The sequence below is a fragment of the Sardina pilchardus genome, chromosome 18 (assembly GCF_963854185.1).
Source record: "Sardina pilchardus chromosome 18, fSarPil1.1, whole genome shotgun sequence".
NCBI lineage: Eukaryota > Metazoa > Chordata > Actinopteri > Clupeiformes > Clupeidae > Sardina > Sardina pilchardus.
Genome location: NC_085011.1, coordinates 24,738,291 through 24,753,647, shown reverse-complemented (window position 1 = coordinate 24,753,647; position 15,357 = coordinate 24,738,291). Strand labels below are relative to the sequence as shown.

General features: G+C 47.5%; 3 protein-coding genes across 6 annotated transcripts in view; 2 read left to right on the top strand and 1 right to left on the bottom strand.

Moving 5' to 3' along the window:
• The first annotated feature begins 1,521 nt into the window (after positions 1–1,521).
• On the top strand, positions 1,522–11,155 carry ndnfl (neuron-derived neurotrophic factor, like). The gene is made up of 4 exons (XM_062519966.1): positions 1,522–1,954; positions 5,895–6,090; positions 7,932–8,056; positions 9,375–11,155. Exons 2-4 carry the CDS (start codon positions 5,921–5,923, stop codon positions 10,853–10,855), a joined length of 1,776 nt encoding a protein of 591 aa, XP_062375950.1. The 5' UTR covers positions 1,522–1,954; positions 5,895–5,920; the 3' UTR covers positions 10,856–11,155.
• Positions 11,156–12,967: 1,812 nt separating this feature from the next.
• Positions 12,968–15,357, top strand: part of LOC134064148 (dnaJ homolog subfamily C member 9-like) — a 2,406-nt gene continuing 16 nt past the window's right edge. The window contains exons 1-7 of one of the 2 annotated variants that reach the window (XM_062519965.1): positions 12,968–13,060; positions 13,166–13,345; positions 13,431–13,571; positions 13,688–13,942; positions 14,116–14,199; positions 14,287–14,390; positions 15,228–15,357. The exon at positions 15,228–15,357 is cut by the window's right edge and continues 15 nt beyond it. In XM_062519965.1, coding sequence (XP_062375949.1) covers positions 13,172–13,345; positions 13,431–13,571; positions 13,688–13,942; positions 14,116–14,199; positions 14,287–14,390; positions 15,228–15,255 — 786 coding nt within the window. In that variant the 5' untranslated portion in view covers positions 12,968–13,060; positions 13,166–13,171 and the 3' untranslated portion in view covers positions 15,256–15,357. Of the gene's footprint in view, positions 13,061–13,081; positions 13,346–13,430; positions 13,572–13,687; positions 13,943–14,115; positions 14,200–14,286; positions 14,391–15,227 lie in introns of those variants that run through there. The other variant, XM_062519963.1, reaches the window with a different exon arrangement.
• The window catches only part of fam149b1 (family with sequence similarity 149 member B1), a 12,433-nt gene continuing 11,724 nt past the window's right edge, over positions 14,649–15,357 (bottom strand). For all 3 annotated transcript variants that reach the window (XM_062519959.1, XM_062519960.1, XM_062519961.1), the window contains one exon: positions 14,649–15,357. This exon is cut by the window's right edge and continues 768 nt beyond it. The gene's annotated coding sequence lies outside the window, so the exon portion shown is untranslated.

The following is a 15,357-nucleotide window of genomic DNA, read 5'->3' as shown; positions in this document are numbered from 1 at the left end:
AATATTGAAAGCAACCCTCGGAGGTTAATCAGAATCTCCCTCGCCTTCAAACGGGCCCCTTCTCCATATCGTCCCCGGCCAGGCTTGTCCTCAGCTCCGACATCTGAGGGAGCTCGGAAAAGTGGGCCAGGCCCATCTCAGAGCTCGGCTCTTTGAAGGGGAAGTCCAGCTGACCAGGGTCCACCTAAAAAAAGGCAGCGGATTTAGCCATGCCCCAATTATTGGGCCTTTATTTATTAATTTAGGGATTATGTGGCCATGGGTAAAACCTCCAAGTGAACAAGAGGTCCCTCTAAAACTTTGATTTTTTTTCCCCGCTCGCTTCTACTTCAGACTCTGTCCTGCGGTTAAGTATGAATCTGTGTTCCTACTTTGAGCGGGTTGCGTTGTGGAGTGGCCTGTGGCTCTGTCGGGATGCACAATGCCCTTTAGGGTGGAGTAGGTATTTTCTCATCGCATCAATAGTAAAGGCTGAAGTACCCCCTGTGAAAAAGAGTGAATATCCCCAAGAGACAAGGTTAACGCACACAAACGCACTCCAACAGACAAGAGCACAAAACTCTCTCCCTCTCTCTCTCTCTCTCTCTCTCTCTCTCTCTCTCTCAACACACATACACACACACACACACACACGCACGCAAGCACACACACACGCACGCACGCACGCACACACACACACACACACACACAAACACACACACACACACACACACACAATGCAAATGGCCTCTTTCATTATCTGATGGTTTTGATTGGAGAAAGGAGAGATGGCCCGGGGAGGAGAGCAGGCCTAGATGAACGGCAGATAGCATTGAAGAGCCCCTGTATTGAGATGAGAGGGGTGGGACTGCGCTGGAGGGGCATTCACACTCACATGTATGCATTCAATCACTCTGAAGACTGCACTTGACCTATAGAGCACGCACACCCACACACACACTCTGTCTCCCCCTCACTCTCTCTTTCATTCATACATACGCGCACTTGTTCACACACACACAAACACACACACACACCGAAATGCGGAAAAACTCAAATGCTGTTTCCAAGTGGATGGCTTTCATGTATTTGTTCACTTTAACCGTAACATTCTTTGACAGATAATCATGTTTTCTGGTTTGTTCATATGACCTTCAGGTTGGGTCATATTGACCTTCCAAGTAGTTTGTGAGCTCACTGTATATGCATAGGTGGAAAGGAAGCATTTGGAATTAAATGGTCTGAATGTATAATTTAAAACATCTGTTAACTGGTTACTAGCCACCATTTGCCTAATGTGTGCAAGTGGTCTGTCAACATCGGCTCGCAATGCAATCAACATACACACCCACCAACATTCCCTCTTTCTCCTGTCAACACCCCCTTCCCTCTCTCTCACTCACACACACACACACACACACACACACATACACACACAGAGAGAGAGAGAGGGGGTAGAGAGAGAGAGAGAGAGAGAGAGAGGGAGAGAGCTTGCCACCCCCACCACTCTGCGACCTCCCAATCAGTCCTCTATCTCACTCACTCACACACACACACACACTCTCTCTCTCCCTCACACACACACGCACACAAACGCAGTCACTCACACTCACACATGCGCGAGGCTCTGTTGGATTTGAGCGCGTCACTTACCAGAGGGCTCTGCTTTCAGTCTGAACAGCAGAGGAGCGCACAGAAGAGGAGACAAGAGGAGAAGAGCAGAAAAGGACTACAGGACAGGACAGAAAAGGAGAAGAAGAAGAAGAAGAAAAAAACAACAAGAAAAAAAGAGTGAGAAGAAGAAAAAAGAAAGGGAGGACAAAAGAGAGAGAGGAGGGCACGGACACGGCACTTCTCCACAGAGAGGCGGGCGACACTCCAGAGGTTGGCACGGCTTCCCTGGGACACTCGGGAGGAGAGGAGTGCAGCGCTCAGACGTGCGCCCCGGGATTGCAGCGACAACAAACTCAAGGAGGTAGGGCTGCCGGACAGAGCGTGTCCTCAACCCCCCCCCCAAACACACACACACACACACACCACTTTCTCTCCTCTGCTGTCCTTTCCTCTCTTCTCCTCTCTCCTCTTCTCTTCTCTTCTCTTCTCCGATATAGCACTCGTTCCCCCTTGGCTGGAGGAGGCTGAGAGCTCTCTAAGGTAAGGAGAAGTGTTGTTGGGTTGCTAAGTGGCAGCGTGCCTCTTGAACATTTGCTTTCATGTGTCCCTCCCCACCCCACCCCACCCCACCCCACCCCACCCACCACTACCCTGCCCCAGTGAATGTGGGCTTTCTGATTTGCGCTCCATCAAAGATTGTGCATTGTTTTGTTGTTGTGTTAGCAGTTTTTTCTCTCTCTCTCTCGCCCTCTTAAAGTCACTGGTGAGCTTTGAGGAAGTGGTGTTTGTGTTGGGACCACTTTGCTGTTTGTCAGCGATAGCGCACTCGGGCGCCCAGTGCTTCTTTTCATGTTGTATGAAGTGGCTGTGCTCCCCCTCTTCTCTACCTCCTTCTGCTTTTCTGTCTCCCTTCATCTGGGTTTGTCTCTCCACCCCATCTGTCAGGTCGTTTTAAGTGTCTTTAATCAAACTGTCTTTCATCTGTCCTCTGTTCTTGCCTTGTGTCTGACATTCTCTATTTGTCCTTCCATCTCTCTCTTTCTCTTCAACCCTCTCTCCCTCTCCCCCTCTCTCTCTTCCTCTCTCTCCCTCTCTCTCCCTCTCTCTCCCCCATGGCTTTTCTCCTGCACTCGTTTAACAATCTCATGTAAATGTATGTAGAGTGGGATACTGGACACAGAGATAGGGAGAGAAAGAGAGAGAGAGAGAGAGAGAGAGAGAGAGAGAGAGAGAGAGAGAGAGAGAGAGCGAGAGAGAATAAAAAATGAATTAGAGTCTGACAGATTTAAACGTGCTGAAAATCAGCCATAAAATCCTGTAAAGGTTGAGTCCTCCACCGTGACAGTACCCCCATCCCCTGCGACTCGCCCAACCTCCACCCCCACCCCCACCCTCACCCCCCCAACGTCCCCCCAAGTGGACCCCTCCACATCACCTCTGGGCCGGGCATGCATATCTCCCTCAGTCTGACTCTCCTTCTCAAACTCCCTGAGAGAGAGAGAGCGCGCAAGGGACGATAAGGGCGCCCTGAATCCTGCCAAGAGTTTTGCTTTTCTTTTCACAATGCCATTCAATCTCTCTCTCTGTCTCTCTTTCTCTCTCTCTCTCTCTTTCTCTCTGTCTCTCTCTCTTTTTCTCTCTTTCCCTTCTTTCCGTCCACGGGCGAGTGGATTGACCCCTGCAGAGACACCTAACACCAGAGAGACACTGGGAGTGAGAGACCCCGCTGCTATCCCACACGAGGCTTTACACACACACACACAGGGGAAGAGATAGAGTGAGAGATGTGCACAGAGGGAAAAAAAACAGAAAGACAGACGGTGTGTGTGAAAGAGGCTGAAAAGAGAGATAGACAGAGAAGAAGATCAGGTAGAAGGGGGAAAAAGGGACACAAGACGAAAACAGACGAAAAGATAAAGGGACTAAGAGAGAAAAAAAAGTAAAAAGAAATAAAAGGCAACAACAAAACCTGTCTGTTTTTTTTTGCTCTCTCCCTTAACTGCGGTGCAGTGTCAGTGTGGAGACAGTGACAGTTTGTGAGTTTATTCACAGAGTGATACGTGGGGTTAATCAGGTCCCGGACCATCGGTCCTCTTGGGTTTATGAAAATTCAATTGGACATAATTGCGGCGGAGGCCCATGCATATTTTATCGCCGGGGTGCATTTTGAAGAAACAACGGTGGCCGCGGCCGCGCTATTTTCAGCACGGCGCCTTTATGAAGATTGAATGAATGAGCGAGCGAGCAGCCTTTCTGGCTTCAGCTCGCATACTGCACGCTGCCACTGATGCCATTAAACAGAGAGAGCGAGCTGAATACTCATCAACTCGGTTAACACACTCGCCTGTCCTCTCTCTCTCTCTCTCTCTCTCTCTCTCTCTCCGTCCCTCTGTCACCTTGTCTTCTCCTACCGCTCCCTGTACATCAGCCCCCAGTCACACCTTGACCTTCTCTTTTGCTCCCCCCACCCCTCAATCTCTCTCTCTCTCCACACCTCCTCCCACTGTATCCCTCGCTCCTGCTCTTTTCATCCGCTGTTCTCTCACCTCCTACTCTCTCTCCACTCCTCCTCCATGCGTACCTCCCTCTATCGCTCTTCTCCTCCTTCTCTGTGAGCTCCATCGCTTCACCTTCTGCTTCTCTCACCTCCTACAACCCCATGTTTATCTCTCTCTCCCTCTGTCCATGACTCTCTCTCTCTCTTTCTGTCTTTCTCTTTCCTTCGCTCTCAATCTTGCTCATTTAACCCATGCTTCCATTCTTTCCTCTTTGCATTGCTCTATCACTCTACCCCCATTCTCTCTGCATCTCTCACTCCACTTAACCCCTGCCTGAGTCTCTCTTTCTCTCTCCATACCCATTCTCTTTAGTCTATCCATCTCATTCACTCTCAATCTTACCTCTTTAACCCATGCCTCACTCATCCCCTTTCTCTCTCTCTCCATCTCTCTATCCCTCTCTCAATCTTACCCACTTAACCCATTCCTGAGACACTCTTTCATTGCATACTTATGTCCCTCTCTCTCTCCTCTGCCTCCTCTGTGAAAGCTTTATGGGGTGTTTCACTCCTGAGGAAGACTAATGAGATCCTCTATGGCTCGTAATGAAGCAGCTGTTGAGAGTTTTCCGAGCGCGAGCCAGACACTCTGATAAACCCACGCCGTTGTCATCTGATCTACGGGGCATCGTCTCCGCGGTGACAAACACTCGGTTGTTATGGGGACATTTTCTTCCTCCCTCTCTCCCTCTGTATGTGTGTTTGTGTGTGTGTGTGTGTGTGTGTGTGTGTGTTGTGTTGTGTTTTCAGGACTCTGTCACTTTGATCACTTTCCTCTCTCTCTCTCTCTCTGGGGACATTTACCACAATCAACAGTCAGAATAGCAGTGGGAGGGAGAGGGAGGGAGACACACCAAAATAACATCTGAGGAGCGTTTTAAAGTTTGCTCTGCACTTTGCGTTCGTCAGACAGACGAGTTCTCAGGCATAGCCAGGTGTTGTTTTTGTTGCGTCTCTTTCGCTTCTATTATTCTTGGTTCAGCTCAATTGCCTGTTTCCCATGCGCGCAGAGCACTGCCAGATTGGAAAGAAAGTCGGAACATAAGAGAATGTCTATTTAAAGTCAAACCAACAAACCAATTTAGACTTGGCTACTATAAATAGAGTTATGAGGAACATACTCTTCAATCATGATTTCGTGCCCACTTCACGCTTTGGAAGGTGCAGTGTGAGTGATTCTCTCCGAGTGGCGGGCTGAAGTGGTTAAAGAAGCCGGAGTAATATAGCGTGGCAAATTTCCTCTCTTCATATGAATAATTCTGACTGAATAAAAGCAAATGTTTCCTCCTATCAATGAATCATCAGCTGTGAAGCCTCAGCCTCCTCTCTCTCTCTCTCTCTCTCTTTATCCATCCTCTCACTCTTTTCCTGCACTCTTTCTCTCTTCCCTCCCTGGCTCCATCTCTTCTAATTTGTGTGTTCGCTCCGTGCAGATGCGGAGTTGGCTTCATTTACTGACTGATAGCTTTTCTCCTCTGCTGTCGCCTGGCGTGATGGACACCAGTGTTTAGCTGGTGAAGTGACATAAAACAGGTGCATCAGCATCTCGGAGTCGCTCGCATTTACACTTAAGTGGTGATATATTTCCACATCTGACATATCTGCATCTATTAGATGGCGAGGGAAACAAATCAGAAGTTCTAACAAGACTCAAGAACTTGATTGATGCCATGTTTTGAGCTGTCGTCTCTCTGTGATTCTCTCTCTCTATCTCTCTCTCTCTCTCTCTCTCTATCTAACACAGGCAACGGGGTACTCCGCCATCTAAACATGAGCCCGTCATGGTGCCTTGCTCTGGCTGTGGCCCTTCTGTGTGGCCCTCTGGGCCCTCTGCCCTCAGCAGCGCTGGCCCCTGAGAACGAGGTGCCCCTCCGGCCAACCACCTGGCTCCTGGAGGACAAGGTCACTCCCATCCATCTGCCCAAAGGGAAGACGAGGAGGTGAGAGGCCATACACAACCACACAGAGCATATATACAATTTATATTATATAATATATATCACAGGTTAGACCACAATAGACATCCTTTATCGCCACATTAGCACAAAAAGCATAAGAAGTAATATCATTATCAGTAAAGCTTCTATTCCTGAGTCTGCTGCAGCACAACATCACGTAAAGACAGGCCAAGTCTAACAGTATATACTGCGAGAACAACAACACAAGTGCCATAATCTCATAGTTCTGTCGCCTCCTCGCCGCAGAGAAGGCTAGCACAAAAAGCAATAAACGTACACAATCACATTCCCAGCCCGCTCCAATGGCAGGGTCTGTGGTAGCAGTGAAGCACATTATGTAAAGATGAGCCCTTTAGCCCCTGTGGCAGGAGGTTTTGTCGCACTAAGCTGTGTGTTCTCAAGCGTGTAAAGGAACGCTTCATGGGCCAGGGCCCCCACGTGGACGCCGCCAGAGATCCAAGGCTAGCGTCCGCGGCCGTAAATTAGCAACAGCGTCTCCCTGCGAGCTGCAGTCTGTCCGCTGCCGCACTCGCGCGTGACGACGGGGTGGACCGGAGACACACACACACACACACACACACACACACACAACCAGCCTCTGAAGCGAATGCGAGCTAATTAATCAATTAAGTTGCTGTTGTTTAGAAATGATGTCCTTGACACAGGAGGATGTTTGTGCAGCTGTCTGTGTCAGAATCGTATAAGGATGCGCTTTGAGGGAGACGTACGGAGACCGAACAGCTTAGGCTCACACAAGCATGTACTGTAGGGTGATGATGAAAAATGAGTGAAAGTGATGCGAGACCCATTTGGCTGGCTTGGTTTAGTGAAAATTTGATTACAAGAGAACTTCCCCGATTCTGCAAAAGGAGTAACGTGGGCGGAATAGCGATCATTATCGGGGTATTGGCTATGAGTGTAGCGCAAGTGTTTAAATTGTGGTTTCAATTGGATTTTTTGTACATTTGTTACTCACTCGGATGGTAATTCAGCATCTCCCCTTGGAATACTGCCACACTAAGTGCAAGTGGAGTCTGATCTTAGAGTGTAATTTCAGTTGTTCTGACACTTCTTGATGTGCCTGCAATAACAGAAACCAAATACACACAGAAAAAAAGAGCAAGCAACATATTTACAATAAAACATTTTCCTTATATTTGTGCACTGTGTATCTCATAGCAGACAACAAGGTCAAATGCCCTGGATGCAAAGGTTACTCTCGACCAGATTCACCATCCCAAATGAGAGTGGCTGAAAGCAATTTGGCGCGAGCACTACAGCACAAGGCACCAGTGGCTGATCCCGCAGCACGGGGCCCTGGATGGGCTTGTGGCCCCTGCCATGCAGCACCATATTTTGGGGATGAGTGATGCAAAAGTCACGCTTCAGAGCAATCGTTTCCTGGCTCCGAAAAGATGTGTCCTTCAACTATACGGCGCGCAGAATAGCAGCAGCACCGTCCATTCCTTTCCTTCTGTCCTTCTGTCCCAGCACGATCCCTCACCCTGGTCCACGGGCGATAGCCATCTCAACATTTCACATTGATCACGAGGCCTTATCTGGGAACGCTCAGGCGACCTCCTGCTCCGCGCTCTCCGGCAAAAGGGGCCTTATCGTCCCTCCGAGGATAACCGAGGGAAATACATTAGCGGAAAAGGGGGGGGGGAAATAACATGGGGTTGTCATTTAAAAACTTGTTTAATTGCAGAGACATTTGCTACATTTTCGAGATAAATCAAACCACATGTGTTAGTGATTACTAATGGTCAGAAAGGGGTTACCACTGTTTCGTTGCCAGATCTATTCTTTTTTTCTCCCTGCAGGTTCTACTTCACTCTGAAAAAGAAAACCCCTTCCATGTCCCTGACTGTAAGCCCCTGCGGTACCCCCATCGAGTGGACTCTGGCTGCCCGGACCCTGAAGGACAAGCCGCCCAAAAACCTGCACTGTGAGTGTGGAGGCGGACAAGAACAACAGAGACACATAAAACCAGCAGCTAGCGTTTCCCAAGGAAAAACACTGCGTATAAACACTCATAAATGCTTTTTTAATTAGATAAACAAGCGAGTAGAAAAGGTCCTTCCTGGCCTTATTTGTTTTAGATGGGTAGGAGATATAGCCAAAAGACAAATCTGTTCTCTCTCTACACCCCCTCCCTCTCTCTCTCTCTATCTCTCTCTCCCTCCCTCCGTCTCTCTAGGATAAAGGATAAAACAGGATAATCCTCTGAATTCATTACAAGTAATACATTTCAGGCTAGATCAATCTGTGCGATACCAGTTCAATTCATTGGCGTTCCCTTATCTTAATATTTCACTCCATATTCCACATTTCAGTCACTGTGCAGATGCCACACAAATATCCTGTCGGTTCTCTCAGGAGAGAGTTCTCGAGAGTCTCGTATAGAGTTACACGCCACCAGATTGTTTATGTAAAAGTGTCTTTTTTGTCCTCCTGGTTCCAGAAGGTTCCATGGAAACCAAAGATTTTGCCTTTCAGCACTACATACTGAGTAGTGTGACATACAGATGGATGTAGGCAGGGAGGAGAAAGAAAATGCCACTTTCCCTATTAAAAGGGTTTTAGCTTAAATGACAGAGGGATGAGATTACAATCTGACTCTGTGTGTGTGTGTGTGTGTGTGTGTGTGTGTGTGTGTGTGTGTGTGTGTGTGTGTGTGTACTCATGACATTTAGTAGGCCCTGGAAATGTGTGACATTTAAAATCCTTGAGCAACTACTTCCAAACATTTAAGTATCTTTTTCAGTGAAAACAGGCAGTCAGCTGATAATTATCAAGCCATGATAGTGACCTGAGAGAGATTGAGAGATTGAGAGAGAGAGAGAGAGACAGAAAGAGAGAGAGAGAGAGAGAGAGAGAGAGAGATGTGTCAGTGTAATTCAAAATCAGATTAGTATAACCACTCCTATCCCTGTAGCTAAATCAATAAATGTTCAAACGGTCTCTTAAAAATCCTCCTCCTAGGTATTCTATATCAGGACATTCATTCTCTTCAGGGGATATCAGCATTATGAAATCATAAAGTGACACATAAATCATTTAGACAGTGAACTCAAGGGTCCATCCACAGTGTTCAATAATTCACTTTGATTAAGAAGTATCTGGCACAGACTGAAGTGACAAACGTAATGATGGTTGTAAAAAAACGAGGATGAAAAATCTAAATATACTGGGCTATGCTTTTGATTATCAGTGTGCCTAATTAGGTTGGCTCAGGAATCTCATGGCACTTCTCTTTCTCGCAGGGAGTTCAAAAAAGAGCATGCCTGAGGTATGGTGGAGAGGCCCTGGAACTGAAGCGAAAATCCATACCTACACTGGCAACTCGGCAGACACCTACATGGGTCCTGCCTATGCACCGGCGTCCATCTACATTCTGAGGCTAAAGTCGCAAGAGCAGGACACCAGCGCCTCTGTCTACCTGCATGAGGGACCCGGGTCGTCGGGGGCCTTCCCCAAACTTCCATCCGACCCAAGAGTCCACACGCTCGGGGTGGGACTCACCAGCGTCAGCCTGAGCTGGAACCCCAGCGCTTCGGTGACCCAGCCGAGCCACTCGGTCAAGCACCTGTACGACTACTGCGTCCTGGTCAACCACAACCACAACTACCGAAGCCTCTGCGCCGCACGCGAGGGCATCAAGAAGGAGAGGGAGAGGGACTGGAAGCGGGAGAAGAAAGACAAGCAGCGGAAGGAGACGGCGTGGCCGGTGCTCAAAGACTGGTGGTGGCAGCAGTGGGATGCCACGGGGGAAATCCAACCGTCCACTTCTGGCGTTTCCGACGACGTCGGTCAGCTCAGCTGCGTCTGCCGCGGCGTCGAGAGCGTGTGCACCGTCTCCGAGCTGCTGCCCGACACGCAGTACTACTTTGACGTCTTCGTGATCGACAGGCTCAACGGCACGAGCGCGGCCTACACCGGCACCTTCACCCACACCCACGAGCAGGCTCAGCCGGCCGTGATCGCGCTGAAGGAGGGCGAGCCACGCGTGGTCGCGCTGCAGGACGGACGAGGTGGCAGCAGCAGCGGCGGCGGTAGTGCCGGCGGCAGACAGCAGGGGGCGACGGTGTTCAGCTTCCGGCCCCGCGGCTGGCAGCAGAACGGCCTGCTGACGCTCCAGAGCTGCAACGGCACCCAGAAGACCAGGGTGGTGGTGACCGGCCGAGGGAAGGTGCTCTCCACCCAGGAGGTGGGCGAGCAGCTGGCTCAGCTGTGGCTCCAGGGAGCCCCCTCGTACGTCATCAGGCTGGAGAGCATGGAGGCTTCCGCCGCGTCCAGCCGGGCGAGCGCGGCGAGCAGCTCCAGGGTCGCGGTCAAGGTCCAGGCGTCGTCGGCGTACCACCGGCAGGCTGCCCCCGTCCTCCCGGCCACCCTCCAGATGAAGTCCTTCAACAAGCTGCGCAGCTGCAACTCCATCACCCTGGCCTGGATGGGCACGGAGGAGAGGAGCCTGTACTGCGTCTACCGCCGGCGCCTTTCAGACGACGTCGACGGCGGGAAGGAGCGGAACTCCGACCGCTGCCTGGGGCCCGAGACGAGGCCCGACTCCGAGAGGGTCCTGTGCAAATATTTCCAGGAGCTGAACCCACGACGGGCCGTCACCACAGCCGTGATCGGAGGCCTAGAACCCGGAACCTCCTACTTGCTTGACGTTTATCTCGTGAGACGTTGGGGGATCCCAATCAAATACCATAGCAAGACAGTGCGAACAAGGCGAGAGTGCTAAGCAACCCGCCATGACCACTCTCACCTCTTCCTGTCAGTAGCTATAGAGACTCATTGCAGAGAAATGATTGACAGAGACTTTGTCATGATTTAAGCCATTCTTTAAAAAAAAAAAAAAAAAAAGACAAGAGAGAGAGACCGGGGGGATTGTTCTATGCCACAATATTGGTCACACCAGACCACAGTGCAGTGAATTAAAAACTGCGACGAAATCAAACCTCACACCAGCAAAAATGCATCTACATTACTGAAACCCGCTGTGCTCCTCTCGCTTTGGTCGTTGTTGTTCATAATGATTCTGATGCAGTCATGCAGATGATGTGCCAGTGCTCTGTGTTCGTTAATTACCCAACTCTGTGTCAGTATGGGGAGTCTATATGCCAGTTCGCTCCCAAAAAAAATCAAGTGACTGAGCCAATTAGGCTATGCAAGCAAAACTGCCCACGGACTACAAGGACCAGCAGAAAGATTTTTTTTTCTTCTTCTTCTTAAAACTCATGGGGGAAACTATGTAATGACTTTTGTTTTTCAGCCGAGCTGATCTCAGATATGTATATCTACTGGGCTGGCTTTCTATGGAGAGAGAGAAGGGGCAATTAGCTTTTGTGCTACGTTAGTGGGGTCTCTTATTGTTCTGCCTTCCGCATGCAGCAGATGAAATAATTTAGCAGTTTGCCTCATTGTCTTTGATGTAATTTTGTGCTACGCTTTGACACGCCAATAAACTTGCACTCAGTGTTTGTGCATTGTGATCAACTGACCATGGAAGCAATTTTTTGACAATCAACCCTTGATCAAAAGATCTGTCTGTGGAAAGCTTGTGTTCACTGCTGCTTCCTTGTTTACAGACAAGTCATCACAAACATAAAAGGATGCATTCGTAACATGTTTCTACCATACTGCTTCAAATTCAAATTCAGCTAAAATGGGGTTAAACAAGAAAAAAGTGTGTGTGGGTGTTGGCATGAATTTTAGGCCTACAGGAGTTAGATTACCTATAATGTCGCCCAATACATTTAGTTAGCCTAAATTTTAGTTACTAAGACTAGGGGCATACTTGCTTTTTTGATCAAGCATTCGGATACACAACTGTGTTGTGAATTAAATCTTGCCCAACTACTATGTGGCATAACACGTGTTACTGGAGTACACTAGTATAGACGACCCAACAGAACCAGAGTATTGACCCAGAGTTGTATCTATTTCAGCAAGAAATGTTGGAAACAATGGTGAAATTTTTTTCCGTCGTAGAGAGAAAAGATATGAGACAATATGAGAGTGGCTTGTAGATCTCAGATACAAAGTAATATTTCAATATTGATGAGTGGCTGGTAAATTTGACCAAAAATCTGCTAGTGGCTAGTGCTAGTCTGGTGTGTGGGCTCCATGGTGTGTTGACCTTGTGGATATTACACAATAATTTTGGTATGCTGGTTAATTGGTCCCACAGTGGAAATTACATAAAGGCCTCCGTGGTGGATTAGGAGTGAAGACCCTTGGTTGTTTTGGCTCATGGAGCAAATGGCGTACAGGCTCTGTGGTTGTTTTGATGCATGGGCCCCAAAATGGAAATGACACTTGCATTGAACCCATTTATTTTGGTGCCAATTTCTCCCAAAGTGGAAAATGTGTGTGGGCCCTTTGGTTGTTTTGCACTTGAATCCCAAAGTGGAAATGGGGCGCAACAATTATTTTGGCATCGTTGTTTTGTGCCACAGTGGCTATGCCTGACATTGACCATAATGCACTATCTTTCACAGTGCAACAGTCGCTGACACTGCTGCACACATGGTAGGACTGGATTCAGTAAATGAAAGTCACATAGAGTTCCATGTTCTATTACACACATTCTGACATGGCTGTTCTCAGCTTCGCACTTGACTCTGCATCCCAGACCCAGATTAGGCTATTATGGACCCAATAATTATGGATTCATAGGAAAATCTACACTTAAGCTTTGGAGAAATAAGACACTTTAAATCACTTTTATGCTAGGCTACACTGAGAATATTAATATGTAAAATATATAGGAAATTTGTCTTGGAACTTGGCAAAAACAAGTTACAGCTAAAGTGAGGACGTGAAGCAGAACTGAAAAAGGACAGCCCTACCACCTTATTGCGCATGTCTGTGACGTATCACACATGTGCAAACAGCGCGCCAAATTCATTGAACTACAACAACAACTTTCTTCAGCACCACTTTGGTGAGTTAACTTACATTATTGTTTTGGAAGCCTGTGTATTTAGTCAGAAGATCTAGTTTGCTAATTTGTAGTGCAGATTCACCGAATAACGATAATTTAATGCAGGAAACCATGGGGCTTCTGGAACGCTGTCGAGAGTTGTTTGGGACCACGGATCTTTATGGAGTTCTCGGAATCTCGAGACAAGCGAATAGTGCGGAGCTCCGTCGCAGTTATTACAAAGTATCCCTTCAAGTGCACCCAGACCGAGCTCCTGATGACGCGCAAGCCACGGAGAGATTTCAAGTACGTAACTACAGTAATAAAACATCGTATGAAACTGTAAACATTTCCTCCTGTCCTCCTGAACCATTACTTTACATATTTGTAGGTTTTGGGAAAGTTGTATGCGGTACTGAGCGACAAAGAGCAGAGAGAGGTTTACGACGAGCAGGGCATAGTGGATGAGGAAAATGACTCACTGGATCAGAACCGCAACTGGGAAGAGTACTGGAGGTTGCTGTTTCCCAAGGTAGACTAAACCCTGCTGGCCTTGAATTAGTGCTACGATGTTCTCAATTTCTAAATGTCGTTTTAATGAATAGGCTACCAACTTGATTGATAAAAAATAAATACTCTCTCCTCTAGATTACAGTACAGGATATAATTGACTTTGAGAAGAATTACAAAGGCAGCGAGGAGGAGCGGCAGGATTTGATGAAGCTGTATCGGCAGCACGAAGGGGACATGGATGTCATCACGGCCACAGCACTGTGCTGCACTCAAGAGGATGAACCCCGAATAGTCAGTCTTATTCAGGCGGCCATAGACAAGGGAGAAGTCCCTACCTACTCAGCGTTCGCGCAGGAGAGCGAACAGAAAAAGAAAACACGCAAAAAGAGGGTGGGTCGTTTCTATCACAATTGCACACACAAGTAAATTCTTGCAACTGACCTTTATGTCAATCACAGTGGCCTGGTCTTGCAGTGCTTACTGTGGTTTTCCTTAGATGGAAGCATCTTCAGGTTTCAGGTATGAGGGCACTGAATGACACTCCATATACTGTTTACTGTCAGGCTGAGAAGGAGAAACAAGAAGCAGAAGAAATGCAGAGAGAGATGGGACTGGATGCTGAGGACAGCCTGGCTATGATGCTCAAGGTGATTTTCTAGGCTTGTAATACCACTTTTTTTGTCTCTAATGTTTTCCCAATATCATCATCACCCTTCTCTGCATGTCATTTTCAGCAAAGGCAGAAGTCGAGGGAGCAGGGGTTCAACTCATTTCTGGCAGACCTGGAAGCAAAATACTCAAAACCAACTAAGTCCAAGGATGGAAAGAAAGGGAAAAAGTGAAGATGTCGCCAGTTCTAGAGTAAATACAACACAGTATTTTTGTTGTTTTTTTTAGATTGGTTTTACCTGCCATGTATGGTGAAACATCTTATCCAGGGCGTTCTTATTATGCTAAGGCAAACACTAGGGTAAATATCTGTAACCCATATGTAACACATTAATTACATGCATACATTGTGCAACAAGTACCATAACTATATACATGGCTTAATGTAAGTTTTGTATTGCAGCACTTTTACACACAGACAAACCATTAAAATATTTTTTTATTTATGCAAACAGGTCTCTGTTATCCATCTCTTTATTTTTTTTATACAAAATGCACAAGATTAAGCTTCCTTAGGAGCCTGATACAGAATAAAGCTACATCATAAGTATTGTCTTTTTTTTAATTATCTTTGCATGGTTATCTAACAGGGATTGGGGGTACGTAGGCTTCATGGCTTTGACCATAGAATTATAATGGCTGGATCACACCTTAGCTAACCTGGTTTGTGTATAACAAATATGGGTCCAACATGGTGCTCACATGCTAGTGTACAGTACTGTGATGTTGAGCTACATGTTTGCAGCTCCATGGTCCAGGACTTAGGCCCCATTCAAGAGCACTGCTTGCCTGGAGCTGTAATACACAAGTAAACCTGACTTTGTTGACGAGTTAGGAAGAACTGTTCAAGGAGTGGTGACACCCGCTACAACTGAAAGATGAGTGGTAAATCTAACGAGCCACGGAACACCACTGAACACAAAGACTCCAGAGAGAGAGTTCTAGTCAGCCAGTTTGGTTTACCTGCAACAATGACCGCATTTTCTACCTGTTCTTTGTGTTACAGTCTAAGGGACCTCCGAGATCGGTTATGATGTATACACGTCGTTCACTCCCACGTCCTGTATGGCTTCTGGGAACTAAGGCTCAAATCACAAAAGGCTTTTCAGAAGATAAGAGGGGAAAAAAGAGATACC